The 17,463-nt window shown below is 38.6% G+C and overlaps 1 protein-coding gene and 1 long non-coding RNA gene across 22 annotated transcripts in view; one reads left to right on the top strand and one right to left on the bottom strand.

Moving 5' to 3' along the window:
• The window catches only part of LOC142743225 (uncharacterized), a 29,622-nt gene extending 16,138 nt beyond the window's left edge, over nt 1-13,484 (top strand). The window contains exon 3 of the long non-coding RNA XR_012881524.1: nt 12,867-13,484. This is a non-coding gene — a long non-coding RNA (uncharacterized LOC142743225). The remainder of the gene's footprint in view (nt 1-12,866) is intronic.
• Nucleotides 1-17,463, bottom strand: part of NFASC (neurofascin) — a 129,123-nt gene that overhangs the window by 48,184 nt on the left and 63,476 nt on the right. For 15 of the 21 annotated variants that reach the window (XM_075853758.1, XM_075853755.1, XM_075853754.1 and 12 more), the window contains 9 exons: nt 17,273-17,395; nt 16,974-17,144; nt 13,981-14,040; nt 10,493-10,604; nt 8,987-9,171; nt 7,314-7,445; nt 5,866-6,009; nt 2,285-2,396; nt 2,008-2,174 (listed from right to left, as the gene is read on the bottom strand). In XM_075853758.1, coding sequence (XP_075709873.1) covers nt 2,008-2,174; nt 2,285-2,396; nt 5,866-6,009; nt 7,314-7,445; nt 8,987-9,171; nt 10,493-10,604; nt 13,981-14,040; nt 16,974-17,144; nt 17,273-17,395 — 1,206 coding nt within the window. The remainder of the gene's footprint in view (nt 1-2,007; nt 2,175-2,284; nt 2,397-5,865; nt 6,010-7,313; nt 7,446-8,986; nt 9,172-10,492; nt 10,605-13,980; nt 14,041-16,973; nt 17,145-17,272; nt 17,396-17,463) is intronic. The other 6 variants (XM_075853759.1, XM_075853761.1, XM_075853760.1 and 3 more) reach the window with 1 other exon arrangement.

The raw sequence follows: 17,463 nt of genomic DNA, 5'->3' as shown, positions 1-17,463 counted from the left end.
GTCAATGCAGTCAGTATATTGTGGTACAGTGTGGTAACAAGTACAGTCTGAGGGAGGCATCCATGTATAGATGAAAAATAGGTACCCATCAAGCAATTTTATATAAAGAATGTCTCTAATCTAGGTGTACTTACATTCGATTTACTGGTGAGTCGGTGTGACGGCGCAAGGAAGAGCGGTTTACCGCTAATGAGGGCGCTGACCGTACCTTGCAGCAGTGCTCATTATAAGGACTTCCGGAACTACCGGTTGTGGTCACGTGATCGATCACATACTTTGTAATTATATGGAAATAAAATATGTATCATGAATTTCTAGTGCTTGAGAAAGGTCTATGTTTTGACCGAAATGTCGCACCCTGGTATGTGAAATTAAAGATTTTTACCTGCAAGTTTACCCCTATTGGTGTGCGTAATACTTTCTACAGTTGTCACACAGCTTTCCAAGAACAGATATACAATAAGAAATAGATTTAAAACAACATAATAGGAGAGGACAATTGAAGGAACTACCATATTTTTCAGACTATAGGACGCACCCAGGTTTAGATAAAAATATTTAATACTAATCAAAACTTTACTGGTAAAAAAGGGGTTAAAATTTTTTTCCCTGGTGGTCTAGGGTAGAAGAGGGGGTCAATACCTTGTGGTCTAGGGTAGAAGAGGGATTAATATTTTATTCCGTCGTGGTCTACAGATCAGAGTCGAGAAGGAAGAGAAAGGACTGTATGGCTAAAAACAGCTGCACAGTCCTCTCCGATTGGGCAAAACGCTTTATGAGCACTATGCCCAATCATTAAGAAAGTGGTTAGGCAGTCAGGGGGTGTAGCCCCTAAAATAAAATACACAGTAAATGTACAGTATTTTTTGTACCATAAAATCTAGCTAAAAAGTAGGTGGTTCTTATAGTCCGCAGTCAAGGGGCTTGGGGAAAACGTTCCATCTATACATAGAATCTGCATTAAGCGCTGTCAGCATCTAAGTTCATGAAGTTATCAGGGTTATCCTGAGTGTTAGGGTATGTTCACACGGCCTATTTACGGACGTAAATCGGGCGTTTTTGACCCGAATTACGCCCGAAAATAGCGCCTCCATAGCGCTGACAAACATCTGCCCATTGAAAGCAATGGGCAGACGTTTGTCTGTTCACACGAGGCGTATATTTACGCGCCGCTGTCAAAAGACGGCGCGTAAATAGACGCCCGCGTCAAAGAAGTGACCTGTCACTTCTTTGGCCGTAATTAGAGCCGTTATTCATTGACTCCAATGAATAGCAGCGCTAATTACGCCCGTAATTGACGCGGCGTTCAAGCGCCTGCACATGCCGTTACGGCTGAAATTACGGGGATGTTTTCAGGCTGAAACATCCCCGTAATTTCAGCCGTTACGGACCCCCGCCGTGTGAACATACCCTTAGAGACACACAAGAGCAGCTCTCAGCCAAGCCGTCAGTTCAGCTGACTAAAGTAGGCTGACATTGCTTGATCCAGTTTCCATGTATAGAAGATACATAGAAGCTGCATCTAAAAACCAATTTGTTTTAAATGTATATTAGAAAATTTTTATCATCAACAATTACACACATTTAATAAAAAATAAATGGCTGCAAAGATTTCCATAGCTTTTAAATACAAAAGGTATATTAGGTATAGCCAAAATGTGAATTTACACGTGGTGTATTTCTTGTGTATTTTGGCACAGTAAATTTACAGTACAATGAATGTTGATGGGGTTTTCAAGCATGTATAAAAAAAATTCCGGACAGAATTCAGAGCATGCTGTGGATTCGTAGCATGTCAATTGTGCTGCGGATTAGTCACAATTCGTTTGCAATGCAAAAGGTGAAATCTTCCGCTAATCTGCATGTGACAGATGTAGATTTTTGCTGCGGATTTTGCTGCGGATTTCCGTCAAAATCCGCTACTCGTGAATTCAACCTAACAGTTTCTTATTTTAACGAACTAACTAGACACATGATGCAAAGATATTGTTTTTTGGGGAATTCTACCTTTGACTTCCAACCGCACTGTATTTTCAGCATTTCCAAGTATGTTGGTAGCAACACAGGTGTATTTGCCTTGATCTTCCTTCCTTACAACACTAATCTCTAGGGTACCATTCTCATGTACTCTGTAATTTCCTCCATCCAGGTTACTGCCCTGTCCATTCTTAAACCTGCAAACGTAAGGGCATAAAAATGCAAAATAATTTGTGAATTCAACTTGTCACTGAACAACTATAATGGAAACACTATAGACATCAGCATCAAATAGACCCACCCTTACCATCGAAGTGTGGGAATAGGAGAGCCAAAGAATGGACAGTCTAGTTGAGTCCTGTTGTACTCAATAACTCTTATTAGTTGATTTCGAGGACCCAGCACTCGTGATGGAACATCTGTAGTGAGAATATATAGTGCAAACACCAGAAATTGGTACAAAAATATAACTGTAAAATCTTTAATACATAAACTTAGATAAAATATAATTCATTATAATACACTAACATTCATGGGTAAGGACAGACCTTTAAACCAGAAGGTAAATGAGGGAACAATACACACATTAACCCTTTCAGGACCAAGGGTCATCGATACCTTAATGACCAGCCCCATTTTTTTTAAATCTGACGTGTCATTTTATGTGGTAATAACTCTGGAATTCTTTTGCCTATCCAAGCGTTTCAGAGATTGTTTTCTCGTGTCATATTGTACTTTATGTTAGTGGAAAAATGTGGTCAATAAATTCATAGCTTATTTGTGAAAAACACCAAAATTTTGAGAAAATTTGCAAAAATTATAATTTTTCTAATTTTAAATGTAATCTACTTGTAAAACAGATAGTAATACCACACAAAATTGTTGCTTATTAACATCCCCCATATGTCTACTTTATATTTGCATTGTTTTTTTAACATAATTTTATTTTTCTAGGACGTTACAGGGCTTAGAACTTTAGCAGCAATTTCTCACATTTTCAAGAAAATTTCAAAAGGCTATTTTGTCAAGGACCAGTTCAGATTTGAAGTGGCTTTGAGGGCCTTATGTACTAGATAGACCCCATAAATCACCCCATTTTAAAAACTGCACCCATCAAAGTATTCAAAACAGCATTCAGAAAGTTTATTAACCCTTTAGGTGCTTCACAGGAATTAAAGCAAAGTAGAGGTGAAATTTACAAATTAAATTTTTTTGGCCGAAATTCATTTGTAATAAAAAAAATTTCTGTAACACAGAAGGTTTCACCCAAGAAATGTAACTCAATATTTATTGCCCAGATTCTGCAGTTTTTAGAAATATCCCACATGTGGCTCTAGTGTGATAATGGACTGAAACGCAGGCCTCACAAGCAAAGGAGCACCTAGAGGATTTTGGGGTCTCCTTTTTTTAGAATATATTTTATGTCAGGTTTGAAGAGGTCTTATGGTGCCAAAATAGTGGAATCTCCCCAAAAGTGGTTTTGGAAACTACGCACCTCAAGGAATTTATCTAGGGGTATAGTTAGCATCTTGACCCGACAGGTCTTTTGCTTTATTTATTGGAATATGTCTGTGAAAATGAAAATCTACTTTTTTTCTGAAAAAATATTTAAAAATTTCATTTTTACAAGGAATAAATAATAAAAAGCACCCCAAAACTTGTAAAGCTATTTTTCACGATTATGGAAATGCCCCATATGTGGTAATAAACTGCTGTTTAGCCACGGCAGGGCTCAGAAGGGAAGGAGCGCCATTTGGCTTTTGGAGCGCAGAGTTTGCTTGGTAATAGTTCTGTTTGGGGTTCTGCTGGTATTTCAGTTTATAATATGGGGGCATATGTAATCTGTGCGGAGTACATCAGGGCATAAGAGGGTATAATAATGCGGTAAATAAATAATAATTCATAGATGTGTGGCCGGTGTCGCACTGATAAATGGCGCCTAATCTTATCTGCTTTTGGGCACTCTGCACAATTTCTGTCGCTATATTCTGAGCGGCAGAACTTTTTTTTATTTTTTCTCCACCGGAGCCCTGTGAGGGCTTATTTGTTACGTTACAATCTGTAGTTTTTATTGGTACCATTTTAGGGTACATGTGATTTTTTGATCACGTTTTATTCTATTTTTTGGCAAGCAAAGTGACAAAAAAAATAAATACATTTTGACAATCTTTTTTGTCCTTTTTTTTTACAGTAATCACTCTGCGCTATAAATGTCATTTTACTTTATACTGCAGGTCGGTATGATTATGGCAATACCGTATGTATATTTTTTTTATGTTTTGGGGCGTTTGCGCAATAAAATCATTTTTCTATAAAATTATTTATTTTCTGTATCTCCATATTCTGTGAGCCATAATATTTTAATTTTTCAGTCAAAAAAGCTGTGTAAGGGCTTGTTTTCTGCGGGACGGGTTGTAGTTTTTATTGGTATTATTTTGGGGTACATGCAAATTTTTGACCACTTTTTATTCCATATTTTGTGAGGGGTGATGACCAAAAAAATAGTGATGCTAGTATTTTTTGCGGTGTTCACCGTGCGGGAAAAATAATATTATAGTTGGGGTCGTTATGAAGGAAGTGATACCAAATATGTGTACTTTTTTAACGTTTTATTTTTTTCCTATAAAAAAAGCATTTTAATGTTTTTGTAACTTATAACTTGTTTCTACACTTTACACCTAGGTAGTGTAACGTGTTATAAACTGTAAGTGTGACGTTGACAGTCACACTGACAGGAAGCCTATGAGGACCAGTTGTATGGCCTCCGGTTTTGCCATGCAACCGACGGCAGCACCCGCAATCGGTCCTCGGGAAAGTTTGTTGTAGCAACAAACTTTCCAGTTTGTTGCTACAACAAACTTTCCCTGCGATCACATGATCGGGACCTGAACCAATCAGGTCCCGGTCATGTCTCCGGAACCAGAGGCAGGGGTTGACAGCGTGATCCGGGTGTCAGCACTATTCTGAGACACCCGGATCGCGCTTTAAACACAGAGCACAGAGCCCAGCAATCGCCGACGAGAATTTACTGTGGGCAGTGAGGAAGCGGTTAATACCGGTGATCGTATTTTCTGTAGCCGAACCAATCGGTACGGCTGTCAGAGAACAGGTTGCTGGGGAGCCGCAGACACTGACACAGCCGGCGTCCGAGCGCTTTTCACAGCGCTATGCCGGCTGGAACAGAGATCTGTACATACACGTCCTGGCAGCACGGGGTATGTGCAAAAAGGACGTCTATGTACAGATTGTCGGCATGAAAGGGTTAAAGACCAATTCTGGCTGAATGTACTTATGTGATAATGCAATCAGGTATGAGTACAGCTTTAGGCCCAATTCACACAGAGTTTTTTTACGCTGATTTTGACGCAGAAACCGTGTCGGAATCAGCGGCAAAGAATGTCCGAAATCGCCCCCTATAGATTTCAATGCGAGGCAGAGGTGTTCTTTTTCCCGGGCGGGGGGAAAAAAAAGCAGCATGTCCTTTCTTGCCGCGGTTTCTGCCTCTGACCTCCTATTGAAATCAATGGGAGGCAGAAAAAGTCTGCTACGCTCGTTTTCAAGCGTATTTCGCAGAGTTTTTTGCCCGGGGTCCTCAATGGATGCGGGTGAAAAACACTGCAGAATACTCTGCGAAAACCGTAGCAAAAAAACACAGGCAGGTAAAAATCTGCCTGAAAAAAAACTCTGTGTGAACAGGGCCTTATAGTGTTGTAAATAAGAAACTACAACTTAGGTACTCACAGGTGCTGACTCTGCTCAACACAGTCCAGGCACCAGGGCCTTATTACTTTTTACAGAGATAAAATACAGTTCATTTAGAATTTCTAGTTTTAAGATAGATATGTGAGCCATAAGTCACGAATGATAATATATAAGATGTAGACTTACCAAGGATGTTGATGAAAGCATTAGCCAACAGATAGCCATGGCCATTGGATGCATTGCACTGAAACACTGCACTGTTTCCACTCTGCACTTCACGGAAAATGATTGTGTCACCAGCAACTTCAAAATTGAGGTTTGGATCTGTTGCTGTATAACAGAAAAAGGACATTAACGGGTTGTGAAATCACATATCTAGCAATTAATAGCATTATATATCATGTGGATTGCAGGATCAGGTATAAGGGACTTATTGTACTGCACCACACTAGAGAATACAACTTCTCCACAACTCTGGATATAAAACATTTAAAGAAGACCTCCAGTGGTAACATAACTTCCATGTCCCCACCTGACCGTATACCACACTCTACACTTCTTTTATGTATCCTGCAGTTACTTATTGAACTGCTGTCTTGTCTGTGCTTTAAAAAAGCCTCCATCTTGATTCTTAAGTTTCCCCAGCTTTCTCCTCCTCTCTGCTTTGCTATCAATCCCATGATATTTCAGCACAGCATCACATGACCAGCTAAAGACCAAACCATTTATGCACGCTGGGGGACACCGATTATCATTCTCTCTATATTCTCCTGAATAAGCTGAGAAACCATAAGTATACAGCCGGCGAGGCTGCAATATATTCTTCTACATTATACCTGTGTGACAGGAACCTGTCCAAGTATCAGTGGTAGCTGATGATAGAAGTTTCTGCCCCCCCCCCCCCTGTGCAAAACTAGTGAGGTACAGGAACTGCTGAAATCTGTGATGGTGACACATAGATCTCCATAGAATCAAGTACAGAAAGCGTATCACCGAGCCGGATTCACATTGCTGCTAAGCAACCATCCCAGTCTAATATATAGAGATAGAAGCAGAAAGAAAAATAACCGGTGAGAGACGGACACGTGCAATACCATAATGGTACACATGGGAAAGTTTCATTTTGGCCGGAGTGTCCCTTTAAATAGACGAGCATTTGTTAAAAAATAAAAATCACTTTCAGTCATCTCAATTTGCTATTTACTTCAAGCACCCTGGACAGCGCAATAAAATTCTCCTTTCTATTTTTGTTTCATCTTCCCGCCACAAGAGGGCACTAACAGTACAGCTTTTTACAGCTATCATTGTTCATCTCAACTTGTGCTGCAGTAAACAAGAGGGCACATATTGGGTATTACAATTGATCAGTATTGCGCTGTACCAACGTTATGTTTCACAAGGCATAGAAACAATATGATACATTGAAGCAACTTATATTGTTCCTGATCTATTATCACCCCTTAGAAAATAACTCTATGTATCACACTTGCACTAATACATTTATACTAATGATGCCATATCATGCCGCTCTGGCATCAGTATTGTGAACATGGCCAGACTTTGTAAACTGCCTGTATCTGTCCCAAAATAAGCTGACTGAAATGGTAAAAACCACTTCAACACATACACCTTACCTAAGATGGGCTCGCCATTCATCATCCATTGAATAGTAGGTTTAGGGTTGCCATTAGCACGACACACCAATCGACCATTTTCTGCTGGAGCTAAGATCAGGTCCTTAGGCTTATCGAGCCAAAACGGTGCCGCTGCCATGACAAAATGAATGTGAGAAACAGCAATATATAAAAACATGTCTGAACTCACTGCAGTCCCTGCGAGTCTGTGGTCACTCAATTTTGTGCTCACTTCACTTCTATGTGCCTACTGCATGCAAGTAGTCACTGACACATCTGCATACTAGTGGATTCTGTACTCACTGCTTGTCTACAGTCACTGTACAGCTGTATATTCTGCATGTCTGTGGTCACGGAGTGGTTTAAATCTCCATTAAGCTTGCAAAAACGTAATTTTACTTTGCTTTACTGTTTTTTTGCAGCAGTTTTGCGTAATTCCACATTGTTGCATCTGGAAACAGACAGTATTTTAGCACCACTCTTAGGTTAGACTGTCACCTGGGCTTCCACAATGTGCTGCACTTTGGTAAAAGGAATCCAGCAGAATTTTGAATTCAGCATTCGAAATTAATTAAGGAGAGAACATCATGTGGCTCAAAAAAGAAAAGAAGTAAAGCAAAGTATTTACTTTGCATTTTATGTAGCCCTTAAAGGGGTTGTACCAGAATCGACAATTATCACCCATCCACAGAATTGGTGGCAATTTTCTGATGTCTGATTGCTGGGGGCCCCACCGCTGGGACCCCACCGATTGTGAGAGTGGGGGTCCTGAAACCCCTGTTCCTCCTCACTGTATTCAGAGCAAGGAGGAGCTTGAATGGAGCGTCGGTCGAGTATGCACCTGCCACTCCAATCCACGAATATGGGACTGACAAAAACAGCCGGCGCTCTATTCAGTGTCCTCCTCACTGCGGTCGAGCAGCGAGAAGGAATAGGGAGTTCGGGACCCCCGTTTTCACGCTCGGTAAGGGTCCCAGCGGTGTGGCCCCCAGCGATCAGACAATTAGCACCTATCCTGTGGATAGGTAAAAATGGTTGATTCTGGGAATAGCCCCTTTATAGGGAGTTTCCAGGACTTAAGCACTGACTGACATTCCATTGGATCGGCCACCAATGTTTGATCGCTGGTGGTCTGAGCCCCGGGACCTCTGCCAATTGCCAAATAAATTCTGTACGGGCGGCCGTGTCTGGTACTGCAGTTTAGGCCACTTCATTGTGCTGATCAGCAAGGGTCCCATCAGCCGGATTCATCCTAGGAATAGGCCATCAATATTAAAGTCCTGGAAAACCACTTTAAATTTACTCAACATTATATGTACTAAATGAATGTATATACTTACTACATATCTGCAGTTATAAACCACTCAGTAACTACAATATACAATCACTTCAATACACTATACTTTAAGCTTGTGGATTCATGTAAACCAAAATGTGCTATCTATTTAACCACTTCAGAACACATATATAGGCCTATTACATTGAATTGTAACTTAACATCTATGTGTATACTGTTCAGCTGTAGACAAGCTTAATTTTCATTAAAACACATTAACTTTCAGCTCTGCGTTCTCTAGTACTTGCCGTAATAAATGTTTTGTGAAATGGCCAAATGCACTTCAATCTGTTGGGTTATCTTGCCTAAAAAGTTAATCCATGACTGTGGTTCCTACCCTTCACCCGAACAGAGATGGTGTGCCTTATACTGCCCATCCTGTTTGATGCTTGACAAAAATACTCTCCACTGTCTTCCTCCGACACTCGTGAAATACGAAGAGTTTTGTTGAAATTTTCAAACTTCAGTTTTGGGCTCGGCAACTCCCCTCCCTTCTTGTACCACATGATTTCTGGAGTTGGTCTTAAGAAAGAAAAAAAGAAATAGGCATAATTAAGATAAACATCTCGATCTAGTTTACTATCTAGTTGGCTATCTTAAAAAAGATTTGTGCAAGGCAGGATTGGTCCTCAGCACCATCCGTGCAGGTAAGTGGCTCCAGGCTCCACCAACTCCCAGCAATATAGATCCAATACAGTATTTGCCACAGCACCGGTTGATGAAAAAACATTCTATTGCCTTATAATTCGCCGAAACAGTCAAGGCCTGAGAAAAGCCATTGTTTGGTGGAAACATCGCCTCGACTGTATCTGCTTATTAAAATGAAATAAATGCCAACGTTGTTTCATCAACCGATGCAGTGGCAAATACTCTATAGGATTAATAAAATTTGCCAAAATAACACTTACTCCATTGTACAGTGTTGATCAAGTAAAGTATTGACAAATGGCACGTTAGAGCGCCATATAAAGGAAAGCCTTACATCACATTTATTCTTGCTTTATGACATGTATGACAGATTTAAAGATGCACCAAAACGCACAATGCTACTCAAATTTACTATGAACTAGCACCCTTTTTTGGCACAAAATAATGGTGTTCAAGTACAGATGTGTCTTACCTTACTTTCTCTGGATTGCGTGAGATTGTATTCAATTGGTATTATGACAAATTGTATAACAACGTAATTAGAGAAAATGTAAGGGTGGACACATCTGTATGACACTAAGGACAATAATGTAATAAATGGTGTAAAAAAGCGTGTCTAGAATGGCAAGTGTTTCACCAACGTTCTTTTATAAAGGGTCATTTTCACGACACTATTCATAAATGTGATTCATAGTGATACAAGTCAGACTCAAAGTTTAACGGTTAAAAATGGTAACAAAGTAATGCAATATATGCATTATATAGAACTATGCTGCCTCTTATTTTATTAAAACACAGTTCTCGATTTAGAATATGCAAACCCGAAAACAGTGTTGGGCGATGAATGCTTTTAATTGGTACAGATATTAGACGTCAACTCAGAAAAAAGGAAAAGTAATAATAAAGAAAAAGATCTGAATCTATTTCACACTGGCGATCATAACAAAAATGCAAGTGATGAGTGCCATATAAAGGAAAGACTTACGTCACATTTAATCTTTTATGCATTATAAAGAATTATGCTGCCTCTAGCATAGGCAAACCCAAAAACAGTCTTGGGCAATGAAGGCTGTGGTTTTAATTGGCAAATTTATTAGAAGTATATTAGTCTTCTCTATTTATAGATGAGGAAGTGACAGTGGACAGCGACATGTAATGTACGGGATATGATTATAATCAACATTACGGTACTTACACTCCAGAGGCAATACATTCTAGTAGCAGATCTTCTTCCCGTAACACCAGCTTAGTGCTAGAAGTACCCGTAGGCAGCAAGAATGTTGGAGTTCTCTCTGGTACCCCACGAGCTAATCACAAAATATAACCACAATCATCAGATAAGTTGCAGTGTGTATGTGAGTATATATATATATATATATATATATATATATATATATACTTATATTTATTTATGACCACTATGCACATCTAATAGTAAGCTCAACATAAACTAGCCACTTCTAACTACACCCAGAATTTATCTAAAGCAGCAATTTCAAGATGTCTAAAAATGAAGCCTAACCCAATCTTTTCCTGACGCCCTACCAATAAAATATGTTATTTTGGACTGGGCTAATCCTTATGACTTTCTATGCATATAAAAAGCCTAGGATTGTAAAGGCATCAGTGCTATGTGATCCACACGTTCAAATAAAAGCCAAATGTTTATCTCTAATTTTCCTTGAATAAATTGCTGCTTTAGTTGAAATCCCATTGGAAATCCATGGTTTTTGTCTCTTTGGTGATGTTCAATCTGTTAATAGAGGCACCTGCTGTCTGTTTAAGGATCTATTTACAGGCCTCATGGGATTTCCAGTGGGTCTGGAGAATAGCGTTAGTCAATTACTTGTTAATTAGAGAGAACCCATCAGCAGATTTATTATAGGGATATCTCATGCCTGCACCTCCGTGTTCACCACTTCATCGGCTTGTCTTCCGAGGCCACTAATATGTATTAGATCCAGTGATAGCTTTATAATTAAACTAAATGAATACTGAAATGAAAAGACTACAAATGAGGCAATAAATTCTGAAATTAAAAACACACACACAAACTTCTTGTTATACAGAACGTACTGTAAAATCTTTATCTAGTAGATATTTGGGGTTTCCTCTTCATATTCTTTTCTTGCCAGCATAGTAAACTGTTTTTTTTTTAATCTTTATGTTGCATTGCCCAGGATGGTACAATTAAAACTTGTGCTGTAAGGGGTAGTCCACACGGCGGATTTTTCATGGCGGGTCCCGCCGCAAAAGCTGCCACGGAACTATTCATGCCAGCGACAGGAAGATTCCTCTCTCCCATTGTTATCAAAGGGAGGTTCAGGCGGAATCCGCCCGAAGAACGAGCAGGACGCTTCTTTTCCCGCTAGCTGAAAAAATCAGCTAGTGAGAAAATTGAGCGTCCAACTCCCATTGAAATGAACGGGAGGCAGAATTCAGCACCAGATTTAGCTGAAAAATTCCTCCGTGTGCATATACCCGAATAGTATATTCCTGAATAGTATATTCTATCGAATAAACATAATTCTTGAATTTACTATTTGGCAGTGAAAAGCTGCACAATAGTGATAATGACTATTACATATAGCAAATTACTCTAAATTCCATTACTTGATAATTCCCCTATTTTGCCTGCATTATTTTAACCGCTTTAGTTATTTGTACAACTAGATTCACTCTGATATGAAAAACAGAGTTGCATAAATATTCTTCCTTAAAAAGGGGTTCTCAGTTTTCAGCAAATTAATGTTATTATTTATATAAGTAAATATTATACTTACTGTATTAATTCCTCATGGTTTTCAAGACCTCTGCTTGTTGTTATTCAGTGGAAACATTCATTGTTCACTTCCAGTGGATAAAACTCTCTCCATGGTCATGTGATGGATACGCAGGTGCTGGGATCAGAAGAAGACACAGCTGTGATACACATAGTGTAACTATAACGAGCTGTGCACATGTGTGTCCATCACATGACTATGGACAGAATTTTAACCACTGGAAGTAAATAATGAATGTCTCTACTAAATAACAACCAGCAGAGATCATGAAAGCCATGAGGAAATAATACAGAAATTATATTGAAATAATACAGAAATTATATTGGAAAATTATATAACTTTTAATTAAACAAAAAATAACATTAATTTGCAGAAACCGGAGAACCCTTTTAAAACTCCATATATGATGCCTAGAGAGAGTGCATTTCTTTCTTTCCGTAAGTACTATGTTGTCCAGTGGGCATGTTTTCTATAAAGTTCAGTTTATACTATTCATTACCTGTAAATGTTCCAGAGGTTCCATTTCCCATGCTAAATGCTCTTGATACGTTATTATTACACTAGCATTGGCTATACGAGCAATAGTTAAACGGGTTATCCTATAAATCATTTTTATACCAGAAGTCCTGAAATGCTGTGAATAGCTGTTTTAAAGTGATTTACAATGTTTATAACTTTTCATCATTTTTCACTAATCTGTGCTTTTGGGAAAGGGTCTCTAAGCAGAATCTGTCTCCTTCCCCCTCTTACATCTAACAATATACTCACTTTTTACTTTCCTTGCAGAAGGAGTCTCCTCGGCTATACTGCCATGCTACTGCAGAGGTTCCGCTCCTTCCCTGACAAGCAGGGAAAGAAGCTATTTCTATTGGCTGCTCTACAGTGAACAGAGGATCACTATGCAGAGAACGGACTGTGGGAAATGTGACTGAGTATGTGTGTCCATCAGAGCTCGGCAGAGTAAGTGAACGTGCACACTGCTATACACTTTGTACACCTGGTGGCACCATACTATGTAGGTAAATGTCATAACTCTTCACTGGACTATTTTTTAACAGCATCTAAATGGCAAACATTGTTAATATTTTACAATCTACACACAATGAATATTATAATTAATGGTGAGACAACCCCTTTAACATCATATTGTGGACATATTATGGAATAAATGTGGTACATTCTTCAAGGACAGGCTCTTTTCTAGATTGATATAGTGTTAATTTGCAGCGACTAAAACGTTCTAAAGTTTTGTTGATTGTATAAAGAACCAAAAATGACAATCCTGCTGCTTAAAACGCAATGGTCAAGTTTAGCTTAAAAGTGCAAAGGCGAGGGGTCAAAAGCGCAAAGCCAGCCGTGGTTACAAACTCACAAAAAGCAACAGCAAGACAAGAAAGAAAAAGATGTGGGATGAGTCAAGCTGATCCTGAAAATATCAAATTGTAAAAAATGTGATATTGTTTCAATGTATATATATATATATATATATATATATATATATATATATATTTTTTTTTTTTTTTTTTTTATATAAATATTTACAGCATTTTATTTGCTCTTCTTGAAAACATTCTTCACTTTTAAGTTAAATAAGTTTTTATAAAACTAAAAATGTTTGTGTTTCTTGTCCAATACTAAATCTATTTCCTAGAAGCAAGCATTTATTCTGTTTCAGTATCTTTATAAAGAATATGGTGTGTAATATGACCAGTGCTGGGCAATAGGACCATGATTTGTTACGTAATAAAAGACGCACGGGTGCTTTAAAGGGCGTACAATTTAGATATCTGAGCACACGGAAGATTCAAGTTCTTCATTTCTGGGACTTGTTATGAATATAGTGAGAGTGGTTAGCTAGTAGGTGAGGTAGGACGGAAGTCTGGAGACTCCAAGGACTCACCATGGTACATAATAGTGAGGTTCACTGTGGAATGTACAGCAGAGTCATTACGGGAGTTCTCTGTAATAAACAAGATAGGGTGAGAGCCCCAGAGCAACATATATTGGAGCAGTCAATAAGAAAAGGGAATCATTTGTGAAGAATGAGGATGAATCGGAGTAGAAGACCAAACGGGGTTCAAATGCTGGGAATGAGGGGGGGGGCATACATGTGCTGGTAGCATGCAGCTCAGGAAGACATTCAAAATAAATAGGAAACAAAACGGAGAAAGTTTATATCAATGAATAAAAGTGGGGCATGCATGTTAAGATGATTTCTAAAACAAGACGATTTTTAATGATAAAATAATACTAATAATTTGCTAGATGCTGAACATTCTATACTTACAGTTCTGATCTACAAGTACTGTACATAGGAAGTCTATCAGTGCTTTATTTACCACTGATGTAAAGGAAATTGTGTTTCAATAGTGCGAAAATTCTCTATAATAGAACCGCTCAGGGGTATAATAAAGTGTCAATCAATAAATGATGTTGTTATGAGCCAGTAGTGAAGTACTCAAAGACCACCAGAAGGTTTATATAGGAGAAATAGAAGGCCACGTTAACACAACGAATTTTCATGGGGATTTCATCTCACAAACCGTGTCCCATCAATTTTAATGGGAAATCCGTGCTGGATTTTGTTGTGCTGGATTTAAGATTCATGTTGCGTAAAAAAATAAAGTGACATGTCACTTCTTAAATCGGTTACCGAGCGGATTGGGGCTAATCCAAGGGCGGATCTGCTACAAAGGACACTACAAATCTGTGGCAGCAATCCGTGGCTATAAGTATATAGGGGGACTGACTAAATGCAGGGAGTCTGGTCTGGCTCTAAATTTATTAAGGGGTTTGATCTGGGGTCTGAATACATTTAGTGGGTCAAGCCTCGGGTCTAAATTTATTTAGGCATCTTATCTGGGGTCTGATTTAGGGGTCTGGTCTGGTGTCTGGATTTATACAAGGGTCTGCTCTTGGGTATAAAATTATTTATCTATTTGTCTGAAGTCTGAATTTGTGTTGCTATAGAGGGTGTGAATGGGCTGCAGAAGTGAGGGGCCAAAGATGTTTTGGCAGAAAACTCTGTAGTCTTTAGGAAAAGTCATTATGGTGGTATGGGACAGATGGAGAAGAAAAGAAAAGTAATTGACTCCAATCAGAGAAGATGTCACCCATGAGTCACTGGATTTAATTGTTGTATATTCTGCCTGTGTCTGATGTGTACTGTGTTCTCTTGTATAGTCTGCAGAGTGATAATGCGCTGCAGATCGACAGTGTAAAACTGGTATCTGACCACTATATGGGCACTGTATGGCAGCATTATTGGTTATATTGCTCCTTGTATAGTAAGAGCATACACTTGCCCCTGTCTGTGTGATGAGGGGGTTCTGTGTTCTACTTTAATTTTCCTTCTAGTGTTGATGGTGTGGCTTACATATTTAAAGGAGTATGGAGGGACGTGACCAAACAAAGCAAAATTCGCTAAGTCATGCATCCTCATTTTTGCCCAATACTCCCAGGTTTCAATGTTAGATCCCTTCCTGTATAGAACATAATGATGTAAATACAGTTCAGTTAAGGCTTGTGTCCTTCTAAGGTTATATGACAAAGGAGAAATAAACAATGAATGAAGGGATATGTGGGAATAGGTTATAGTGGTTGATACAGTTAAAATTATATTAAAATAGCAGAAAAGTATACAGTGATACCAACATCAAGCAAACGCAAGACAAGTTCAAATAAACTGCATCAAAAGGCATAAATAAACTGCAGGTGCTATAGCCATTGGTTATAATATTTCAAGCAAACACTTCAGACATAGCAGAAAAATGCGGAACAAATAGCAGCGGTAGGCAATTATTCTGCAGGCTTACCCTTCCTGTAGTGTAAGGTTACTTATCCTAAACTTATAACACCTATTTTGTTGTAAAGCACCCTAGTGGATAGGTGGTCAATACACATTACATTAAATTAGGATTTGTTTTGTATAAAAAAAAAAATTACTGACCAAATATAAAAATGAAAAAAAAATCTTAAAATGTAAAAACTGAAATATTCTCTATAGTAGATCCAGTAAACTATTCTAACATAAAGACCTCATTCACATTGTTCTGTATTAGTTCCGTATGGGTACCATATGTAAAAGGAGAAAATAAATTATTTTTGCAAACTATTTTTCCATTAATCAACCTGTAGTTTAGAAGTGGAAAAACTGTACTCATATGGTACGTGTATGGAGGTTCTTCACAGATTCATATTCACGGATCTGATTTTTCCATCTTCTATGACTCCATTATGAGTATATATTACATTTTTACTAAAACATCATGAACAATGTTACTATGAAGAGTGTCATAACTTTTCACCTCTCTTCCAAGGAGCATTATGGGGGCAATATGCTGTTATATATTACACACTTAGAGTTTTTCCGAAATTGTATAAAAATTTTCTAACATCAGGAATTATGCTAAAATAAAAAAATAAGCAAAGCTAACCGATCTTTGTTAACTTTGCTGCAGCGATGACATGCCCATATAACCATGTGATCGCTGTAGCCAATCACTGCGAAGGCCAGTGATTGGCGGCAGAAGTCACGTAGCTAGACAGGTATGTCATCGTTGCAGCAAAGCAATTAAAGACCGGTGAGGACCACCGGAGCGGTAGCGCTGGAACCGCAGGGGATGTACAGTAGCAGGTGAGATTTTTTTTATTTTAGTATCATATTTTTTTTTTTATATGCATCAATTCTTAGCTTAACTATTGTGCAGTCTTATGAGGAACGTTTACTTATAAAAGACAGCCATACTACACTGTAACCATGTAAAACCCCATTGGAAAGTTCACTATGTTATTCTCTAATATCTGTAGATATATGAACAGTGACAGTGAAAGCTGCAATATATAAAATGTGTCTTAATTTACTGAACTGTAGAGAATGAGGAGTCCACTTACTGGTCAGCACTTTAAGAGTGTAGGCATTCTTCTGCTGGATGGTGTGTGTGAAATGAGAACGAGCGTTGCAGCTATAATCGGTCTGTGCATCCGCACGCAGGACATTAGAGAAGTACAGATCCCCATTCAAACCTTGAGACACTCGTCTATTCTGTACAATCGGCTCCATTGCTACAAAACGAACCAAGAAGGGAAATAGTATAATCTGTTATGTGAAAGAATAGACCTTCAAATATATCAAAGAGTGTTCTAATATATTTTATGCAGATTACGCTAGCACAGCATTATCTCTCACTTACAGCTGCTCATCCAGAATATGACTGGAGGGGGAAGACTCGGAGGGGGGTTGCACTGAAGAATGAGGGAAGCCCCCTCGTTTACAACAACTGGGTCCAGGTTTTCCTTTGGCCACAATGGGGATCCTGTACAATTCAAAAACGGTTTTGTGAAAAATTGCATGGCATATGCCTACCAATAACATCCACTGACA

This window comes from Rhinoderma darwinii, chromosome 2 (genome assembly GCF_050947455.1).
Source record: "Rhinoderma darwinii isolate aRhiDar2 chromosome 2, aRhiDar2.hap1, whole genome shotgun sequence".
NCBI classification, from domain to species: Eukaryota; Metazoa; Chordata; class Amphibia; order Anura; family Rhinodermatidae; genus Rhinoderma; species Rhinoderma darwinii.
The sequence above is the reverse complement of the archived record's forward strand: the minus strand, read 5'-3'. Positions and strand labels throughout refer to the sequence as shown.